The sequence below is a fragment of the Chelon labrosus genome (genome assembly GCF_963514085.1).
Source record: "Chelon labrosus genome assembly, chromosome: 19".
Lineage (NCBI taxonomy): Eukaryota > Metazoa > Chordata > Actinopteri > Mugiliformes > Mugilidae > Chelon > Chelon labrosus.
The window spans coordinates 18,549,367-18,566,609 of NC_140352.1; the positions used below are offsets into that span (position 1 = coordinate 18,549,367).

Below are 17,243 nucleotides of genomic sequence, written 5' to 3' on the forward strand. Positions count from 1 at the left end.
GCCCTAACTGCTGTCTCTGCTTAAAGGTTTTCTGTGCTGATTAACCTACTGAATGTGTTTTTAATTAATTAAAACACTCAGTTGCCGTAGTTGGTCAGAAAAATTATGACAACCTATTTAAATCACTGTCACACTGTCACAACCAAAGCAAGTCATTGTTCCTTTGGTTTGAAAAATGACTTTAAGGGACAATAAAAACAGTGACCTCTTAATTTTCTGTCCATCAAGTAGTTGCTTCAGCCTTGCTCTGTTTTTTTATCTCCACTTAGTGCATGCCAAATGAATTTATCTCGGAAATTCAGCTCAACCACATTTACACTTTACATAAATTATGCATGTGTTTTTACAGTAAACTGTGCTGCAGCTTGTTCAGTAATAATTCAGTCCTGGCATATGCGTGAGAGGAGAGATTTGGGGAGTTAATATGGCTTCTAGTTTTAAACTACCTCTGGGGTCGCATGCAGAATCTGGGGCTCGGGGAGCTAAAGAGCCCTCACGCTGATTGCTATAGTTAATCTGCAGTTTTGGTGAGGGACTTCCTGCTGTGAGTGTGCGGTTGCATAGGAGGTGGTCTGCACACGATGTCCTCCTTATATCACACATCTGCTCAGCATCAGCACTATGTCAATATCTGATTCGATGAACACTGTCAGCAGGATCTGAGGGGGCTTCCATTGCCATATGCCGGCGGGCCAAAGTAATCATAATCTGATGATTTGATCGGCCTGAGAATGAATTAGATGGATGCTGTTTCTTCTGGCGTCTGGGCAGAATCAGGGGGTTTTACAGGCTGAGAGGAACCCAAGTGGCTCCCAGTTCACTTACTGCAGAACTTCTTTGATGATCATCCAGCTTTTACACAGAACGTTCTCTCGCAGGGCTAGAATATCTAAAATCTTGCAGAAAGGGGCTGAATACTGGAGTAACAAAGCGTCAACACATCTTTATTGCTATCATCATATAGTCCACATTCCCTTGTAATCAATAATGAATCTAAATCACGCTGTATGTTAATGTTTTCATGCTGCTTTCAGAACAGTAAAACCTCCCTTTATTCTGACACGATGTGTTCATGTGTTACAGCTAGCGTGCAGTAGTAGAACCACTGACAAACAAATGCTTTAGTTCCATTTAAACTCACGTAACTTGCTTAAATTAGTGTTTACTTTGGATTTTGTTAGGATGTAACTGTCTGCAATGGTTGTTTTGCGGTCATTTTGTCAACTGTTTGCTGATGTTTATAAGGCTTTCTTGAACTAGTTTTCCAACTCTCTTGCTTGTAATTATGGTCTAATGTTGCCTTCAAATTTGTTTCTTATATCATGTTGAGAGGAGTATGTATGTGGTATACACCACCTCTGAAGGGGAAATTTTCTGAAAGCTCCTAGCTAGCAAGTTGTGACGTGTTTACTTACATTTTTAGAAACGGAGGAGGCCATAAAAGTTTATTTTTAAGTTAATATATCGTAAATACATAGTAATTAATTCAAATAGAGTTTTTCTTTGTGTAAAGAAAACACATATTCCCAACGACTTTATTCTTTCTTTATGCTTTTGAATTTAATATTTTATATATTTAATATATAACTTGTTAGCCACAGTGGCTAGATGGCACCGGCTGCCTAGCAACACTCTTATGACCAAGTTTATCTCGAACGGCAAGCTTTTGCTGTACACAACCTTTGCTGTTGTAATCACAAGTTTGATTTGAAGGTATGAGTTAAATCATTTAAAGCACCATTAGCAATGCTAGCAACAGAGCTATCTTTGTCCAGTACCCACAAATAAGATAAGATGAGAATTATTTGATCCTCCGGGGGAAATTTAGGGGTTACAGCAGCAGGACAAGACAGTGCAAAAAAAACCCCAAAAAAACAAGTTAGATACAAAAAAAAGAATAAGGTAAGATAATAAAAACTATGTATGAGTAAATACATATATTAAGAGTACAAAAAATAGCATCCAAAGTTAAATAAAAGGCTGAAGTGATGGTATTCATGAATATCATGGCTAATGGCAAACTCCAATAGGAGGTCTTCTCTTAAAAACTATGGTACTAGACATGGCGTGAGAACAATGTGAACAACAGCTATGTGAGCAATGCAACATCGGATTAGCTAAACCTCTATGCTAGCATTTAGCTCCAGGCATCGTTGGGTCTAGACAGAGCTCCCAGCCTGGCTATAACAATTTCTTCCTCTTAATATTATAAAAGTCAAGCCTCTCAGCAAACAAGGAAGGAAAACACAGATATGACAATAAACTCTGATAGCAGACATCTGTTTGACGGATTGTTTCCTGCAAGACACCTCTGCAGCTCTCTGTCTGCATCAGATGATTGACAAGGAGCAGAAGGAATGTAATGCTTTATCTGATATGAGCATGCCCACCTTTATTATTGTGATAGCGATCAGTCCTGGGAGGGATTTTGAAATCTGTCATTCTGAGCACAACAGTGATCTCCTGTGATGCTAACTATGTGCAGGCACAAACAGAAAGACAAAAGAGTGTCAACCTGGATAAATGCCACTAACGTTTCACCATGCATCTCTGTTGAACAGTAGCTCTGTGTCGGCCTTCAGGATGTTTCTGTGATGGTTGCGCGCCTGCCCGCAAAAACACTGGACACCGCCTCGATTATGTTCGCTATAAGACCAAAAGAGCCTTTGATTAAACAGCGCTTTAGAAACCACCCACAGTGTTAAGGTGATGGCTCTCTCTTAGTATTGGCTCTAAACACTTCGTACAAATGGGTTGAGTTGAATATTCCATGGCCACCTGCTGCATCAAAGACTTTTTAATTAAAAGCAGTCAGCCTCTTATTCATGTCTAGTTGCAGAGAAAATATACACTTCAGCAAGAAAAAACTGCAGGAAATTAAATGACAAAGCACAAATGCAGAAGTATATTTGACTACACAACATGCTGTGTAGGCAAATTCATAAATGTTTGTAGTGTGTGGTAATTTTCTGGTATCAATTGAATTGTTTTACCCAAAGAGTGTCTGAGGTAGTTAAGAGCGGCATTTCTTTTGAGGTGTAAATTATATGTAAATTGTTTAAGCATGAAAAAACCCTAACACACTGTATTTTTGTATGTTTGTTATTGTTAATACTACTCTGCTCTGAAAATGGCTTAATCTGTCTTACGTAACCGCCAGGCAACCAGCGCCCCAAGAATAGTGGTTGAAAAATGACCCGTGTATTTACGAGTGAAGGTGAGAACAGGCTGGGTGTTCTCAGTTTCTAGCAAAACATGTCCGCGCTGCAACCTCTCGCCCCTCCCTCCCATCCTGTCTGTATGGTCAGCTGGACCCAGTTTTCTCCTCCACTCTCCTTCCACTGATTTAGGTGAGGATTACTCGAACGCCGTACATCTCTGCGCCTGTGTTCCAAACTCCAGCTCTTTTAATTTGCCATGTCTTTTGTCTCCCATCTGCTCTCCGTCTCGCACTTAAAGAGCTTCCCCTCTCTCCGGCTCCAAGCAATAATTCCAGGCAAAGCGTTACTCTATTTACAACAGCAGAAATGTTGCCTTCCTGACAGACAGCTACAATGTCTTGTCTCCCCCGCACATACACACACTACCATGGAGATGGGAACATGTTGGGAAGCCTGCAAAGTCTCTCTCTTTTAATCAGCTCCATATGTAGTCTACTCTCTCAACACTTAAATAATGCAGTTTGTTACAAGCCTCGACTCAATCCGTGCACGTCACGCGCCGGGCGCTGTCGTGTTCGTGTATTTGTCTGGTTACATGTGGTAAAATGTAGTGTATGTTTAATCTTCTAATGTTGCACCACAAAACCCATAATCTTGGCAGTCGAAATGAATTTCTGTTCGTTCCAAATCTCCCCTTAAGCCCTTAAACAACACAGCCAGCCTACCGGGTCAACCATAGAGATTGTAAAGACTGCATTTGCACATTTCTGGCGTGTGCGTCAAACACACACGAGAGACACATTTGCCTAAACCATTGCAGACACTTATTTCAGGCTACAAGGGCACTGTAGGGAATTTGGAAGAGGTGAATTATATCTAGCTCCATGTTTTTCTACCAAAGGGAAAATTCAGCCAGGTGAACAAAACACATTTAAATTACAAGTGATGTTCACATGAAAGCAAAGCCCTTTAAAAGGATTTGCGGCCATACAGGAGCTTACACTATTGAGGTTTGGTATCAGTCAGCTTAAAAGAAATAGTTTAACTTTAGTTTAAGTTGGGAAATACAAAGTTTCTTTGATGAGAATATTATGTTCATTCTCTAACAAGATCTTCCTCATATTATCATTGTAGTAGTAAAATATTGATATTTCCCTCGTCTTTTCATTATGCATTTAAATTTTCTACACTGGGATACCTGGTCCGTAGTCAATGGTTTTTGGACTCCAACAGCAGTCGTCTCTCAACTGACAGTTGATGTTACCAAGTGAACAAATAGGATTTTGCGTACACTACTTCCCATGTCATAACCACAAGTTCAAGTGTTTCATTTGAAGGCAGCCTTTAACTACCTTCTGCAGCCGGTTAGCTTAACTTATAGACAAGAAATGGGAAAGCAGCAAGCGTTTAGAGTTAGTTTAGTAAGCTACACATTGCATAGTCCAGCTGTTTCTTTTGGTCTCAGGTCTTTAAATTAAGCTAAACATTTCTGCCTTTAGTTTCAAACAGTGGGGCTAGCTTCTGCCACCAATTAGCTTAGTTTAGCACATAGACAAGAAATAGGAAAACAGTTGTTTGGCTCTGTTCAGAGCTGATAAAATCGTCCTAGAAATAATCTATCCATTGTTGAAGCAAATTTTTGGTTGGTGGACTTTTCTTTTACAAAAATAATCTTTAAGATAAACTTTGTTAAGATAAGCTAAGATAAGCTAAGCTAACCATTTCAATCATCTTGTTTGACTCTTGTCAATGAACCAAACAGCATATATATATATATGTATATATATATATATACATATATATATATATTTGTCATTATGTTTTATATAATACAACAAACCAAAACTGTTAAGCGGCTTAGCTACATCACAATATTCTATCTTGGACATTGGAACTGCAATGATTATTAAAATGATAAATTTACTTTTACATGGACAAATAATGATTAATGTATCATTAATGTATGATTAAGATTAATATATTGTATCTACTTTGGAAACAAAAGTGCCAACCATTTTTTGTTTTATTTCCATCCAAATCCCAAACAGTTTATCATCATAGAAGGAAAAAAATTTCAAGAGAACACACTACATCAGGTAGACAAAGTATACAGACATAGAGAGAAGCAGATGTCTGAGATCTGTTTCGCCTCTGTCAAACCACTCAGCACCCACCACTTACTGTAAGCCAGGCAGCCTCGCAAGGCGAAAAATACCTACAGCACAGCCACAGCTCGCTCCAAGTGACAGCCTGATGTCCTCCCACACAGTCACCCTACAGGCGCAAAGACCATACCCCAATCACACCAACTTCCCCTTCTTACCAGCTAATCTCCCAGAACTGCAGTCCTACGCACCAAGAAATCACAATGTGTTGATTCAGGTTTTCCCCAAATTTTATCTTGGGTTTCATGCCCGCTGGGGTGAATATGATATGAAATAATTGCAAAGTCAGATGTCCATTAACTTTGAGGAGATGATTGCAAAAAATGTAGAGAAGAAAGGGCTATTTAGGAGAAGACCAAAGGCAGGGTGTGTAGTTCAGCACAGAGGCAGCCATGTGTGCACCATTAACACGTCCTTACAGACAAAACACTACGGCTGCAGTCAGATACAGTTTGTTATTTCAGCACACATTCGGTCCAACAAGGGTAGGAGAATTGAAGGAAAGGCCTTTCCTATCCAACTTTTCCCACGGTCAGATAGAGAGTAGAGTGCTGATTGACATGTTGAGACACTTAAATGGGAAAAATGCTTAGGAAAGCCTCATAGGACCTTATAAACATTTTTGCACATTATTTTGAGTCTCCAAAGACGTTGGAAAATATTTGGAGTTCAATTCATTTCAGCATTTTAATACCCCAAAACAGCCATTTACTCAGCTCTCATTAATCCCTGACTGATGCATCACAGGGCTCCCATAAGGAAAGAAAATACAAGAAAGCCAAGTGTTCAAATCCATGGCCTCCATCCAGCCATTCAGTGAACAGCTTCCCAGCCAATTTCTGCTCCTGCGTTCTTTCCACCTCTCCATCCAACTATACAATGATGCTAAAAATAGACACATGAGTAATAAAAACACTTTCAAGCCTGTTGCTGATTTTCATCCATTCCGAGGCCAAGCCCTGTCTCTGTCTGCTCTGTGGCGTGTAAACTGAGCAGAGAAGCGCCAACTCTGATTAGTGGATGCAGTAAACTTGTAGTAATGAATCTCATGCTACAGTTGCGGCCCACAAATAATGCACAGTGGCACTGTTCATGCGTGTGCATACGTGGACAAAAGGGGCATAGGTTCTGTGTACAGGACGGTCTGGCTCTTTGCTTCAACTCCACCTTCATGTCAGTCACGTCAAATGTCAGTCTGAAATAATGGCTCAAACCTACTTTATTGGATTTTCTTGGCCACCTGGGGACTGCGCAACACACAACACTGACTTATCACCCTATGAAGCTGATGTGGCTTACTTATGCGTTCAGAAAGACATACGTATTCATTTTGTGGTGGTATTTCTGTTTGTGTTATAAATAACTCATATTTAGCTTTTTCAGCTCTATTTTGGTCTCCACCTACCACTGCAGGAAATATCTTCCTCTTTAGCTGCTAAATGCTCCACCATCTGCTGTAGCTGTGCACAATCCACCACCCAAACAGTAGTGCACAGTTGCTTTATCACGTTTTATGATGGAACCAGCTGCCTGTTGTATCTAGAAACAATACTAATGAGAACGCTGAACAAAAACAAGCAGTGAAACCAAAACAGTGAGCATAAAGGCAATAAAATGCTCTTTGAGCTTGGGGCACACCTGAAGACAAGCCTCCGCAAACTGGTTTCCACCAACTTGAAGAGAGTTCTGTCTTTGGACAAACATATGTCTTAGAACAGACGTTGTCAAACTAGATCCGTTGTCACACCTAATCTTTAATCAATTCATTTTATTTGTGTGAGTGATAATATTTTGTTGGATAATCACCATATTTTGACATCACCATTGTCAATAAATAATTGTTAGTATGAAGTCTTGTTTATTGCTTCATCCGTCAGTTTGGGGCCAATATTGAGTGCATTAGCTGTTTCTATACTATTTCTCAATCCTACAAAATATGACGGCATCTGTTGGCTCCGTCCTTCTCAGATTGGTTCACGGGTGCAGAACTAATCGTAGCCTAAACGTTGAACACATGTTGTACAGTTTGCAATGCATACTGTACATGCAGACGTGAGGACATGGTCTCTAACGAGGATAGAGTGCACACTTGCACGCATGCGAAATAGCGTCTCAGATGTATAAGGCACAGCTTGCAACAGCATGGATTTACAGTTGTTGAGCTGAAAGTCCCCTGGAAACGGCTTTGTCATCATTTGTTTTGTTTGTGGTCCAACGTGTATCTAGAGCATGGTTAACAGAATGTTCTTGCTATTCACTTTACCAACGACTAAGGACATATGTTTTAGGGATCTTTACTTTCATGACACACTGAACCATCTCTGACTCTTTGACATGTTGCACTACATTTCTGCGTGCCAAACTTTTCTGTGCTTCCGTTAATGCAGTTCTAACTTTGACTCAAACTATTGTAAGTGGCTGGCAGAGACGGATATAGCACCAAGTGCCTGAATTGTGACACCAGCATATCAAGGTGTGCATGTTAGTAGCGATGCGTGCACGCCAGCGAGAGGCTGCCAGAGTGTGAGTAAGCAATCAAGAGATTTTAATTGGTTTAACATTTCTGGTAATAATCTTCACATGCTTGTGTTGTATCGTCCCAGCCTAATCACAGATAGAGAGCCTCTGTGCTGTCTTGACTTCCTGTCACATGACTCAGTGGCCGATATCTCTCCGACTGGCCTCATATGAACAGTTTTCCTATAGCACATGTGATGCTGAGAGGAAATGGTACGACCACAGCAAGATCTCCTGGGTCAGATTAAAAAAAGGACACGGGTCACTTTCTAAACCGTGACTTTAGAATACTATTCCTTTTAACAAGCCACTGAAACAACATTTAGACCTCGCCACTAAAGCACGCAAGGAAAAAATGAGAAATATCAAGTCTAAAAATATAACTAGCTCTTGCCTCTTGAATCATGAATATGCTCAGACAATTTCATGGCGCATTAGGTTTTCATATTTCATGTTTATAACTGGCTCTAGAGGGAACATGAAACCCAGAGCTCAGGTGCTCGTCCTCTGGAGACCATGAATACAGACAGCAAATATGCATGAAAATCATCTAAACGAATAATAAGGCCATGAAATCATGTGATAACAGAACCTCAATAACTAGGTCATATCCTTCCATTCAAATTAAAAGCAGAGCATAAAGGTTCATATTCACACAGTTTAAATGTGGGAATAATGTGGAGGAGGAAAAAAAAAGTGGAAGTTCAGACCTCCCCTGGCTCTGCTAATCTCCTAATATAACGGACGAACTGTTATCAGACTATAGCCATTTATTTACACTACACTGCCTGCAAGGCCTTCAGCTCGCAAGACAGTTTGGATTATCTGCTCAGAAGCATCCTGCATGCGTGGACTTTGACACTATCGTGTAATAACTGACTCAGAGATGCAGCCACCGCGTGAGCAATGATCTGGGCCACGCTACAGGCAGCTGCACGACACTGAATTCATTCATCTTTAGCACGAATCGGGACTGTATTACTAAATAAGTCCTAGAAAATGGTTAACATTCAGTATGTACAGCGACCTTACCATACTTAACATCCATCTAGAGCATTTAAATGTTGACAGTTCATTAGGTACACTGGTGAAAGCTAATGGATTCTAATATAACAGTCCGGCAGTGAATTTTATCTTCAGGGAGGTTATGGTATTCAGCGTGATTCAACTGTGTTTTCACTTTTGAGGCTGTGGTTTGTAGTACTACTGAACTGTATTGTGTTGCACCGACACACGTTTTACAACCAAACTTCAGTCAGTGGGTTAAATGACAGGAACGTGTTGCAGTTCAACAGCACCACTCCTCCACAACGGTCATACAGCTCAAGTGACCACCTTTCTGATGCTGATTCAACAGAAACTGAACATTACAGCAGTCATGAATCTAAGAGAATGCATCCGCTTTCACAAAACTAGCAAGTCGAGACCTTTTTGCACTTTTCCCCTGGCATTTTCTCTAATAAATATTCCTACTACTCTGTCATGTGATTAACAGATGCACTCTGGGGGAATGCACCAAGCCCTTTTTTAATAATCTGCAAATAAACTGATCATTTAAATAAATAACCCTTAGTGTATCTAAATGTCTCAATTCTTACGTTTTTTATTACTATTAGAGTGTTAAATGTGATTTGCATAGTTGTACTAAGTTCATAGAGACCCTAATCATTAATTTGGGTGACTTGATTTTATTCTATTTTTATTTCTATATTTGTGCCAGAGGATGTAGAGCCCGCTGGGTCTAGCCTCCATATGGAAGCCTGCCAGTCAGATATCTTATCAATTTCCACCAGTTTACAGGCTTCACACGGCGCTGCCAGATAGTGACAGACACTTCAAAGTCTCACAGCAAGACATCAAACAGATGGAAAAGGTGCATGCATGAACAAAAAAACCCTGTTTTGTGCAGTTAGGGGTTTCTAAACGTGTCTGGAGAGGAGCAGCATCTCACCCGAGAGGACGAGAGCATGCAAACCAGCAACTGTCTCGGAGAAATTATTCTTTATTGATGTATTAAAGCAGGTTTAATGTCAACCGAGTGTGTTTGTTTTTTTCCCTGTGCAAAAAAAACCACATGACTACCTCATGTCTTCGCGCATCCGTGTGCGCTGACTCACATCCATCCAACCGTGCCTCCATCCCAGCGCACGGGCTGCTGCGAGGGAGGAAGCCAGTGTGGGGAAAGAAAAACAGCCTTACCATGATTGTCTTCATCCATAGCGACAGAAACGGCGACCTGGCAGTCCGGCTCCGACGGAAGGGTGTGAAACGTCGCGGCAAAAATGAAATGCTCAGAGTGTTTTTTAACGGGATTTTATTTCTCTTCGCTGCCTCACACACTGGCGAAGCCGGTGCTGACAGGCGGACGGGAAGGAGACACCGGTGCGCAGATGTCAGCGGGGGAATGAATGGATGAAGAGAAAAAGAGAAGGTCTGAGCGTAAATCAAAGGGAAGTCCTTAAATGCAGAGGCGATATTTCAGAGGTGAGATGTGAGACAGCGGCTTCTCTGTCCCTCTGCTGCTCCATCCTCATCTGCTCCCTCCGTCTGCATTCACATTAGCTACGCTGCAACCGGGGCGACGTCATCAGGCCTCGCCCCTGATCACAACACCCCCACACGTACTGCACACACACACACACACACACACACACACACGAAAACAGTGTCCTGTCAGTGGCGATCCTAGACATAGACTCTTGAGGGCCCAGACAAAGAAATCCCCCCTTCCGTTATGGGGCACACTCGTGATCAACATGTAATTTAAACATGTCATATGTTATATCGCTTATCTGAACTCTGTATCACACTCACACATGAAAAGAAAACTCATGGAGCCTCTTGTGACCCCCAGCTGGGGCTTTTAGGGGCTGTGGCGGTGCACTTTATATTACCTCTATGGGAGATTTAAAGACAACATTATTAACACTGGCAGGAGAAGAAAATAACTCTGACTATCTTGTTATTGTGGCACCTGTCAGATGGGATGTTCAGACCTTGCATTAAGATCCGATCTGGGCAATCGGATCGCAAGTGGCAAGCTTAAAAAGACAGTTGGGAACACCCCCAGGACGCATTGAGATCGCACTTGAGAGATCCGATCTCTGGCCACATTTGGAGATGGTCTGCATTCCTTTGGTAGAGTGACCGCAACGCGTCCTGAGTCACACTGAAGACTGCCTGCACTCAACAGGGGTGATTCTGCGTCAGTGGAGTTTTGCCTCAATTAGTCAGATAAAACCACACCACTATTATAAATGATAAAGGAAAAAGCACCCAACAACCTTACAATATGATGTCCCTGTAGCTGTTAAATTACTAAATAATAAATAAATCTAATCAAGAATTTACAAATGAAAGTACTGAATATGAGTACTCTAATGGGATTCTGTCATTAAATAACATATCAGCATGTGGTTAATTATTGATTCGGGTGTGCCCAAGTCATAACGCACACACAAAACAGTGGTAGTGATCCATTAGAGACTGCAGCTGTTTCAATATTCTACTGCGCTTCAGATGATGTCGGGGTTTTATTTGCATACAGAGCGCAAAACCGAGATCTGACCTGGAGACGCATGTTAACACCAGGTCTGAACACACTACCTAAAGCTGGTCACTTGTTATCAGATCTTAATGCAAGGTCTGAACAGGCCCAGAGGGTTGGGCATATTGGACAACAAGTGAACATTTTTTTTTTACCGCAAAAGTTGAGCTGTTGCAGGAAACATGGGCTAGTGGAAGGATCTGAGCGACATGGACAAGGAACAAACGTTTGTGTCTAGATGACTGGGTCATCTCTAAAACTGCAGCTACTGTGGGGTGTTCCCAGTCTGCAGTGGTCAGCACAATCAAAAGTGTGCCAAGGAAAGAAAAGTGATGTATGGGTGACAGATTCACTGCCTGCCAAGGCTCATTGGAGCTGGTTCTGATAGTTAATGCTGGGTGTGATAGGAAAGTGCCAGAACACACAACGCTTCACAGTTTGTTTTGTATGTGACTGCATAGCTTCAGACCAGTTAGTTGGCCCGTACTGACTCTTGTCCACTGCCTAGGTGCTTAAAATGTCTCCTCATCTGGTGCATCATGTTTTCTTTACGCCAAGTGCATGTGCATCAGGATGCACAGAACACTTGCAGCAGTGTTGTTGGTCTGCAACAATACTCAGGGAGCAGCTTTCCCAGAACAACATTACACTGAACTGATATCATCAATATTCACTTCACAAATCTGTGGTTTCAATGCTGTGGCTGATCTGTGTATATGTGGCTGTATGTATAAACAAATATTCTACTCTCTGACCTATATACATATATTCCTGACTGATTCTCTCTTTCCTGTATGATGTTGAATAAAGATACATCTTATCTTGCCTTGATTGGTCTGTTGATATATTGAATGACTGATTGTTTTAACAGTCCAAACCTCAGGTATTGACAATAAATCCATATTAATAAAAGAAAAAGCATCAACACATCACATTTCTGATATGTTTGGCATATTAATCAGAAGAGTTAATAGAAATAATAATAAATCTTAATTTATTTACTTGTTACTTTATAGAGGACCACAAAAAGGCTCAAGGGAAATCATCTCGGTGAAAAAATGTTTAGCAGCACTCCACGACTTTTGCTACTCAGGCATCGTAAAATAAACTAAAAAGCTGCGGCTCTCAATCCATAGTTGTTGTTTTTTCACCGATAGTCTAAATTGCTGATTTATGAGCCGATAGTTACATGTGAATGAGGGTCGCGAGACGCTCTCAGATGATAACACTGATCATAAATAAATCCAAGGATTTTCGATATTAACTAAACAACTTATTTTGGAAGTTAAAAATACAACTGAACGTTAATCATTACTCTCTGTGAAGGTCATGTACGGGTAGATTTAGCATTTGTTCACCTTTATTTCCAGTTAGATAGAGGTAATTGGTTGAAACTCCTGATTTGTGTGGAAGGTCAGCTGCCATGGCTTGCAGCTTGTCTGCGCCCTCATGTGACTTAGACTAACACTGTTGACGTAACGCCTCCAGATCTGAGGAAAATGGTGTTTTCAATGGGTTATCAAAATACAAGAAGAACCACAAAGGAAAGCTATTCTTTACACATAAATTAAATTTGAACTTCTGCAATTCAGTGACCTCCAGAAGAGTTTCAAACAGACCTCATGGTGAAGCTGTGTTGACAGCTTTTGTATGGACCACTCTGAATACTTCTTACAATCTTGCTGTTGATTTTATATATTTACCTGAATTTACGACCCCCCCGCTACGGCAGCTCCAACCATAAAAGTAGCAGCCATATATTTTAAGACGTTAAATGAATAGACCAAACAAGCCATGATACCGCACCTGACTTATATGTGGCCATGGGTAAACAGACTGTTTCTGACCATAAGCTGCTGTTTGATTTACTCAGCGCCCAGTGCACCAAGAAATCTAAGCAAAGAATTAGCTCCATAAGCTTTTTATAGACTTCTTCTGTCTGCACTCTGTTAATCTTTAAGGACAAGCTAATTAAGTTCAGTCAGGGGTGATACCCCTCATCAATAATGTGAAGGTAACCTGATAAGAGACATGTCAGAGGTGCCCTTTGTATTTTATTACAGACATGATTTCGTCATTTTATCTCTTAAAGCTGCTCAGTTAACACACTTCATTTGTTTACAAGTCATTTTATATCATAGCACTTTGTTTAACGCTATTGATTTTCCCAAAAGTTGTTCAGGTTTTATTCGTTTACGACCGCACTTGTGGCGCGCCAAAGATCCTTCCTGATGTTAATGGCTAATATGTGGGGTAATTACAGAGCATCTGTGTCAGAGTTTTTTTTACTCCATATATCTTCATATATCTGCCTCGTTATTGGTGATGCCGGCGTGACGACACCTTTCATTCACAGCCAAAGGAATCCAGCTCGGACGCTTCCTCTCTGTCCCTGCCCATGTGAGCTCATGGTGCACTAAGGCCTTTCCACAAAAATCCCAACCACGCCGGCAGACCTGCTGCCGGGAGGAATTCAAAGGATTACGGTCAGGGGTTCAGGAAGGGAGTCGTGCTGGGGACGCATTGTGCACCGCTGCAGGGACACAATGGAAGAAAGTTGGAGAACAGGAAGTGATGTGATGGGCCTGTCCTCCTCCACCCTCACTTTATTTTGAAATCTGACCTGTGTCACTAGTCAGAAACTCCCTTATACGAATATCTCTGAATCAACATCCAAGAATGTGCTTATTTAGGAATGAATCCCCTATACGCTCTACGCTCCACTAAACTAAAGATCACACACTTTTAATTAATACACATCATGGTGGCTCAGTATAATCTAAAATAAAAGAAGCTGGTTGCTGACACTGTACTTTCCCGGTTTTGTTGTTGAGGTTGCCGTTGCTCACCTTGCCTGGAATCTCAGTGGTTTCTTTATCACAGTGTCATTTTCAGTTGAAGTCTTCGGTTTCCTTCGAACACCTAAACTATAATCACAGGCACAGAGCATATATTTAAGGTGACGTGTTGTCCCGAATTGGACCGCTGCTCTGAAGGCTGCTCTGGGGAGTTGGACTTGAAATGTATCAATTTCCCGTTTGTTTGTTGCTACCCAGTGTGAACATCGATCATCCCAGCTGTAAGAGCAGGGAGCAATGCAACGTTTCACTGTTTCTGTGTTGCGCTAATATAAGGTTATTTATTGTGACTTTTACAGTCACAGCGAGTCAATAAATGAATTCAGCTCTATTTTATATAGAGCATATGTAATGGTTTGAGGCCACTTTTTCCTACTGTCATTTCTAAGACGTGTTTTAGAAATGACGTATTTTATGATATACTTTAACTCTACAACGAGTCTGATCATTGAAGTTATCAAAACTTAAGTTCAGGAACAAGACCGCGCCTCATGATGTTCTATTTCCACTCTTACCGAAAAGGTGACCCCTCTCTCTTTGTTCATCTCAACCCCCACCCTCCTCTTCCCTCTCTTCTCTTCCTCTTCCATCTTCCGTCTTGTCCATTAGAGGATCCAGAGGGACAAGGAGCCAAAGATGCCAGAAATGTGCCCCCATCCTCAAGTCTCACTCCCTGGGCTACTCCTCATTTAACCACTCTCCTCCCTTTCATCCATCCCCTCGATCCCTCTCATCTCTCCATCAATTCCCCTCTGGTCCTGCCTACCAATCAGCTTCCTTGCATCAACTGGTCTTTGTTTGTGAAGTGAGAAACGGTGAGGGTTTAAATGTGTAGCATTTTGTTCATGCTGAGCTTAAACTGTTATACAACCGGTTTGGGAAATTGCGCACTGCTCCCTTCCTTAGTTTCCCTTCTGTTGTGTAATCAGAATACGTTTCTGCTGCTTTGGAAGTCCACATGCTGGCACTGCAGTCAGACTGACATAACTGATGAAGCTATTGTTTCGTACAACAGAATGACCTCATTGTTACTGGAGAGGGCAAAGCACAAACAATCACACATAATAACAGTCCTACAAATCCATATACTGTAAGTATAGGAGTCCTCTATTTCATGCAAATAGGACAAATGACTTCATGCATATTTCAGGACAAGAAGGGTCTCAGAACAAGCCTCACTGCGTTTGCTCATTTAAATGTTTTATTCCAACTCAATGACAGCACATGATGCCAAACAAAATATCCGCTCTTTCCCAAAATAGAAAATAAATGGTCCCACTTGTTTTTCCCCTCAAAAGCTCCAGGCATAAACAAATACTGACTCCTCAGCGTTGGTAGTTACAGTTAATTTGCAGCATGTTCCCATAAATTCCTCCTCACACCCACTCAGAGTCCAGCATTCAGCCAGACACCACAGTTGGTTTCCTATGGATCTTAACGGACGTAGAAAAGAAGTTAATTGGACACGTGACAGCTTTATTATCACTCCTCTCATTCAGCAGCATTTCTGGCTACTCTGCCTTGACATAGACCGAAAAAGGAGGATTTTGTGCCGGGGGAAGTGAAGGCTGTGAGTTTTAGGAGTCATCCTGTGTTGAATGCAGATGTCCGGAGCGGAGCAGGAAGAGGCTCCATTTCCAGCTTTCAGTAGGACAAAAGGGTGGAGTCCAGCAAGGGCACTTTTCATCATGCAGTTCCGCCAAATGCATGACTAGACGTCATTCATGTGCTGTTCACGATGTGCACAGCATTTATCATTATTCCCAGTTAGAATTCTCATCATGCTTTGAAATGTAGAACTTGTCTTCTAAATGAAGCAAGACATACCAGAAAAGATCTTGTTAGTCAAGCTGAATATATTCATATTCATTCATCTTCTGTAACCGCTTGTCCTGTGAAAGGTCGCGAGGGGGCTGGAGCTTATCTCAGCTGTCATCGGGTGAGAGGCGGGGTACACCCTGGACAGGTCGCCAGTCTATCGCAGGGCCGAACTGAATATATCTCATCATAAAGTTTAAGTTAATTTAAAACAGAAACAACAAACATAAAGCTTGGCTTGGCCCACTTATGATTTGTTATGACCCCCAAACTTGGCCTCTGTCAGTCATCATACTTGACCTCACTAAAATGTGCCTGTATATATTTTTGTTCATTTACAAGCCAGCAGGAAAAAAAAAAAAAAAAAACTTGAATGAGCTCCATATTTCACTGGAAGCTTACGTCAGCTGCATTAAAACGAGAACTGTGCCCGAGCCTTGCTGAGTGGCCCATTTGTTATAGTCTGATTACAGCTGGCCTCTAAAGAGCACATATACATTCTGTGGGCTGATGTGTCGCTTTGCTCATACAGTATGTCCCTTTGTTAAGAAAAAATGAAATGGATAATCAGGGATAGAAGGGATTTTACTCAGCCAACTGGACAGCAAGACTCTAGAAAGATGCCTAGGGTTACGATGCCTTTTTAACAAAACAGCGTGAAAATTGGTGTCTAGGATTACTGGCCCCTTGCAAGTGTAAACAACGCCATGCCACAGTGATGGCTTTCTAGTTTTGTTGCTAGCAATAGACCAAAATGCAGTGCAGTTACGCAACATATAGCCTCCTCAGTAAGTGGACTCCATTGACAGAGATCATTAGAGATGGGGCAAAGCCTTAGTGTGATATCCTGTAAAGTCACCACCATCTTGCCAAGAGACAAGTAGCAATAGAACATACTATCATAGTCCTGTGCTAGATTTCATAAAATAATTGTTACAAAAATCTGACAATACTAATACTATTCATTACTAATCGTTCCATTAAAGATTACGTAGCATTATACTAATCATAACCTCTAGGTATAGGTCTGTTTATTTTTAATAAGCTTTAGAAGGTGTATAATATAAGAATCAGAAACATTTGAATTTTGATAATGCTGATATGTCAGGATAATACAGTATCCATTAATAAATACTGGCATATAATATATATTGGCATAAATATTAATTCATTAATG

The 17,243-nt window shown here is 41.2% G+C and overlaps 1 protein-coding gene across 1 annotated transcript in view; it reads right to left on the reverse strand.

The window, feature by feature from the left end:
• LOC311504526 (cytohesin-3) overlaps positions 1-10,627 on the reverse strand; it is a 32,386-nt gene extending 21,759 nt beyond the window's left edge. Inside the window, exon 1 of the mRNA XM_084567684.1 lies at positions 10,043-10,627. Coding sequence (XP_084423810.1) covers positions 10,043-10,061 — 19 coding nt within the window. The 5' untranslated portion in view covers positions 10,062-10,627. The remainder of the gene's footprint in view (positions 1-10,042) is intronic.
• Between the last annotated feature and the right edge of the window lie 6,616 nt (positions 10,628-17,243).